This window comes from Cebidichthys violaceus, unplaced genomic scaffold (genome assembly GCF_023349555.1).
Source record: "Cebidichthys violaceus isolate CVI_PGR_0920_01 unplaced genomic scaffold, fCebVio1.0.p SCAF_16, whole genome shotgun sequence".
Lineage (NCBI taxonomy): Eukaryota > Metazoa > Chordata > Actinopteri > Perciformes > Stichaeidae > Cebidichthys > Cebidichthys violaceus.
Window position 1 is genome coordinate 2,868,930 of NW_027176329.1, and position 4,527 is coordinate 2,873,456.

Sequence of the window (4,527 nt, forward strand, 5' to 3'; positions counted from 1 at the left end):
GAGCCTAATCTGCCAAATGTAACACGTAATCATTTCCCTCAAAGTGTCTCTGACTGAGTCTTGGTTTTGTCTTCATCCCCGTTCAGTCCCGTTTTGAAATGTCATTTTAGTGAAAGCAATCGACACAAAAACCTCCAGGATGGTGTCATTTTTTTTTTCTCCATTACAGCCGAAGCAAATTTTTTGAAAATTTTTTGGACCGAAACACGGCACCGTAGTGGAAAAACATACAATTCTAACGCCGTCACTTTGGGCTCTGGGAAGGCGTGACATTTTAAAGAGGATTTATGAATCTATTTCTCAAGCCGACAGATTGCTCAACAGTGACAACAGTTGTCACTGTTGCAGGCCTAATGATGTTTCTCAACAGAACAATCTGCTCTGTGGTGCACATCCTTTGGAGCTCAGTGATTGTGGATGCTTGTTACTGAAACACACCGAGGAGTCGTAGTTGCTTACACAGGCTTATTATAACACCTTGGCCAGGGACTACAGATGAATTATAGTCGTTCTAATCCTGGCATTCTCCTAAAATAAAACTAAAGTAAGAACGTTTCAACCACAGTTTCATGCCCATCCCAGCTGTGAAAAGTCGGCTGACATTGTCTATGCAGAAACAAAGAGCAGGACTTTTACTTCCAGAAGCCTGAAATCAACTCTGTAGGACGCAGATGGACAGAGACATGTCCTGATATTATGAAGGACAGAGAGTGAGAAATATGGAGAAGCATTAATGTAGCATTACTTCACCATTTCCTTTCAGTCCTAAATTAACCCCTTGTGCAATAAAAAAAAAAAAAAGTCTTCCAAAAGAACATTTCCCTCTTTTCATCTTTTGAGGACTTTTTTTTTTGGTCACACAAATTCGACAACACACACATGCAATTCACTATTGAGGACTTTCTCTTTTCATAAAGGCACTTTCCCAGAAATTGTCAGCGGCGCCCCAGTGACACACACACACACACACACACACACACACACACACACACACACACACACACACACACATCCATTGTGCAGCAGAGGCCTGGACAGCAGGACGATCATGAGAGAGGGTTAATTGTTTTCTGCCTGACACATAATGTGGCAGTCTGTTTCCTCTTTGCCGAATGAGTCGGGCGGACACGTCACACCATGCACTCTAGGTCAGAGGGATGGAGATGACGGATGACTCACGGAGCTGAGACAAACCATCCATCATGGAAGGGTTTTCGGGTGAAAGATAAAGAAGATAAGGAAGAATGTGAGGTAGAGAGGAGGAAAACGGGAAACGGACGGATACAAAATCTAAAGAAACAGATAAGAGCCAAACAGCTGTCAGTGGGGAAGCCTGCCAAGTGGTGGGTGTTGTTCATACTGACACTCTTTTACAGTCACAAACACCAAGCAGTTCAGCTGCAGACATTAGAGTACAATATCCAAACAACAATGTTGAAAAAGATAAGCTATATCTATATATTTATGTCACGGCGTGGTACACTTCATACCTCTGTATAACCTGGAATCAGTGTTAGCCTCTCATTCCTTCACACCGCCTGCCGACCTGCACCCTAACAATCATTGACACCGTTCAAGTTTCCCCAGCTGGAACCCAAACTTCTTCACTTTCCCTCTTTTTTTTTTCTTTTTTTTTTTTTTACAATTTCACCAAATTTAGCATTTCAATTTTAACGTCAGTGTGAAAGACCCGACAACAGCAAGATACATCGCGCCTGGCAGACTTCCATCAGCAGTGTTGAAGGCTGACGTACTCTTGCATGTTCTACTGGATCAGTTTTAGTCCGATTAGACCTCGCCCGTCTGCACTTTGGGAATCCCCAGCCGCACTGGACGTCGTATTCTCACATCACGAAATGTCCATATATTGAGTCGGTTGAGGTTTCAAGTAAATTCATAAATCTCTTAATCGCATATATTTCCATATAACGCACCGACATTTTTCATGGTGTCATTCCTTCGTGAGCAAAGTAACTTTAAGTAACTTTTTCTGACTAAGCTATTTTGTCTGATTCAAATGTGTCACAGGTAAATTAAAAAGACTGTTGCTGGGTTACATTACAATGTTATAATGATGCCATTTTTTTTTTTAATAAAACCACCGTCCGCTGCACAAGAATATACTCGGAATCCAATTCTGACACAATGCCATCCACAACACACACACACACACACACACACACACACACACACACACACACTGAACTGATACAAAATATAAAAAAGTTCATGAAAGATGCGATCTTGTAACAGTCATCAATCAGACCTCACCGCCATGACAGTGTCATGTGTGTACCTGGTTGAAAGTATTTAATAAACACAAGCTCTATTTGCAGCTTGAGAGCCTTAATATGACTTCAACATTTCATTTTCATGGAGTCACGGTCATAATTGTCTCGCTGTGTTCATTACTCGTTGCCCACACACAGCATGAAGGGAGAATGTATTCTCGCGTGCAGCTTAAATGTGGGTTGTAGCTGTTTCGTGGTTTTATAGCCTTCGTAGTCTGGCCTGGAGAGGGATTCTAAGAAAGTATATAGACAAAGTAAAAGAAGAAAGTCAAGCTGCATTTAATTATCAGATTATGGACGGTGAAGGCAGCTTCATGCGAGGGGCTTTTGATCAGTGTTCCAACCAAAGGCACGCACCAAAAAGGTTTGCAACAAGTCCCCGCATGCTGTAGGTACACACATAGCAGCTATATCTCCACTTCCTTTTCTTCTATCTAAGTTGGCTTCCTCAAACTGCACGCGAGGCATGCAGTTAATCAATAGCTACATACAAGCAGCTCGTGTCTGAAGTATGTCGGCTGTGTTTTTAGGATCAAATGCATTCGTTGTTCTCCTCGGATATGCCACAAATCAAACGGCAAAATCTCGTTATAATCTGTTTTGTGACGAGTGCTAGTTTAACACCGGTTATCTTGTTGGCAACGGCAAGTCATTCATAAATATGGCAAATCACAACTTACTTTGTAATTATGAAAACAGGAAAGGTACTTCCTGTTTGTAGCCTACACAAACACTTTGACTGACATATTCGCCTATCATAACTGATTCGGCAAAGGTGCAATCTACCGTCTATATTTCATTTGTGAAATAACAGCCTTTAGACGTGACCTCCCTTGCCAAAATAAACCGTTACGGAGCGTGCGCAGCCCAATAATACGTGTTGAAATGCATTTCGCATACATATTAAATGATTGTAATAATGCCGAATGTACCAAAGGACACATCTGACTCAGACGAGGTCCGTATTTCAGCTTTTGTGGTCATATGTTGACACCCACACGTTGCGTTCGCATTAAAATGCAACATTTCGCTCCAGTTTCTCGTGGCCTCTGACCAACAAGTTGATGAAACAGATTGACAGGTGGGCAGGTGCTCTCGTGCCAAATAATGTTGACTTTAGTTGACCGCAGCGGACAGTTTGGTACCACTGAGAAATCTCAAACTAACTTATTTCTTGAATTAATATTACATATATCACGGAAATGGCGTTTTCCAAAATCGCCACCTATCTATTCTACGGGCCCTAACTGTTTTCTAAGAACTTGGTCGCGCCCTTGCACACAGTGAATGCATACTTAAGTGTTCACTTTCACTACAGATGTCTGAACAACTACAGCCCTTACATTGCAAAGGACGGTAGAAACTGCATGAACAAAAAAAAGAAAGAAGCGAAGCAGCACACCCGGGCGGACTGCAGTGACTACTCACATCTTCCATGATAAAAAGGACCAGAATCCGTTATGTGAGCGTTGACTAGCCTAACAAGAATCCCTCGACGTCGCCCTTTATCCTCGCCAGAAACGTTCACTTCACCCCGGTTGGTCGGCAGCTGACACATTTCCAACAGCGGGGGTGAAAAGAAGTGAAGAAAACAAGGAACCGTGCAGTTTATGACACCGAGGGTCCTCTCTCTCTCTCTCTCCTCTCTCTCTCATCTCTCTCTCCTCTCTCTCTCTCTCTCTCTCTCTCTCTCTCTCTCTCTCTCTCTCTCTCTCTCTCTCTCTCTCCTCTCTCTCTCTCTCTCTCGCTCTCTCTCTCGCTCTCTCTTTTTCTCTTTTGCTTCAGAGGAAAAAAAAAGTTCGAAGAAAAAAAAAAAAAAAGTTTGGTTTCCGGTTGAAGTCCCTTTTACGAATCGAAAAAGTCTGCCGAGGAGGAGCAACGCGCGATCAGAACCGTCTGTGCATCGTCCGAGAGGCATCCTGATTCTAACTCCGAGCTCATTGTTGTCTGTTTCAGCCGAAGCGCATTGCATCGAGCCGTTTCATTTCTCAGCGCAGAAAACAAAAACAACTGCAGCATCATCTGAGATTCATAGAGAGCGGTCCTCCTCTTCACAAAGTCACTCTGGACAAAACGTTTCCGTCATTCGCCCAACTTCAGAAGACGGCCATTCTTCAGGATGGTTAAACAGATGCTTTAATACGGTTTTGATTTGTATAGCCTCCTTAAACGCCTTTTTTTTCTTTTTTTTTTTTTTTTTAGGACATACTAGATGATAAACTTTATAGTGGCCTCT

General features: G+C 42.6%; 1 protein-coding gene across 1 annotated transcript in view; it reads right to left on the reverse strand.

Annotated features, from left to right (window-relative positions):
- plekho2 (pleckstrin homology domain containing, family O member 2) overlaps window positions 1–3,927 on the reverse strand; it is an 11,678-nt gene extending 7,751 nt beyond the window's left edge. The window contains exon 1 of the mRNA XM_068710753.1: window positions 3,720–3,927. Within this exon, the coding sequence (XP_068566854.1) occupies window positions 3,720–3,728 (9 nt within the window). The 5' untranslated portion in view covers window positions 3,729–3,927. The remainder of the gene's footprint in view (window positions 1–3,719) is intronic.
- Window positions 3,928–4,527: the final 600 nt, after the last annotated feature.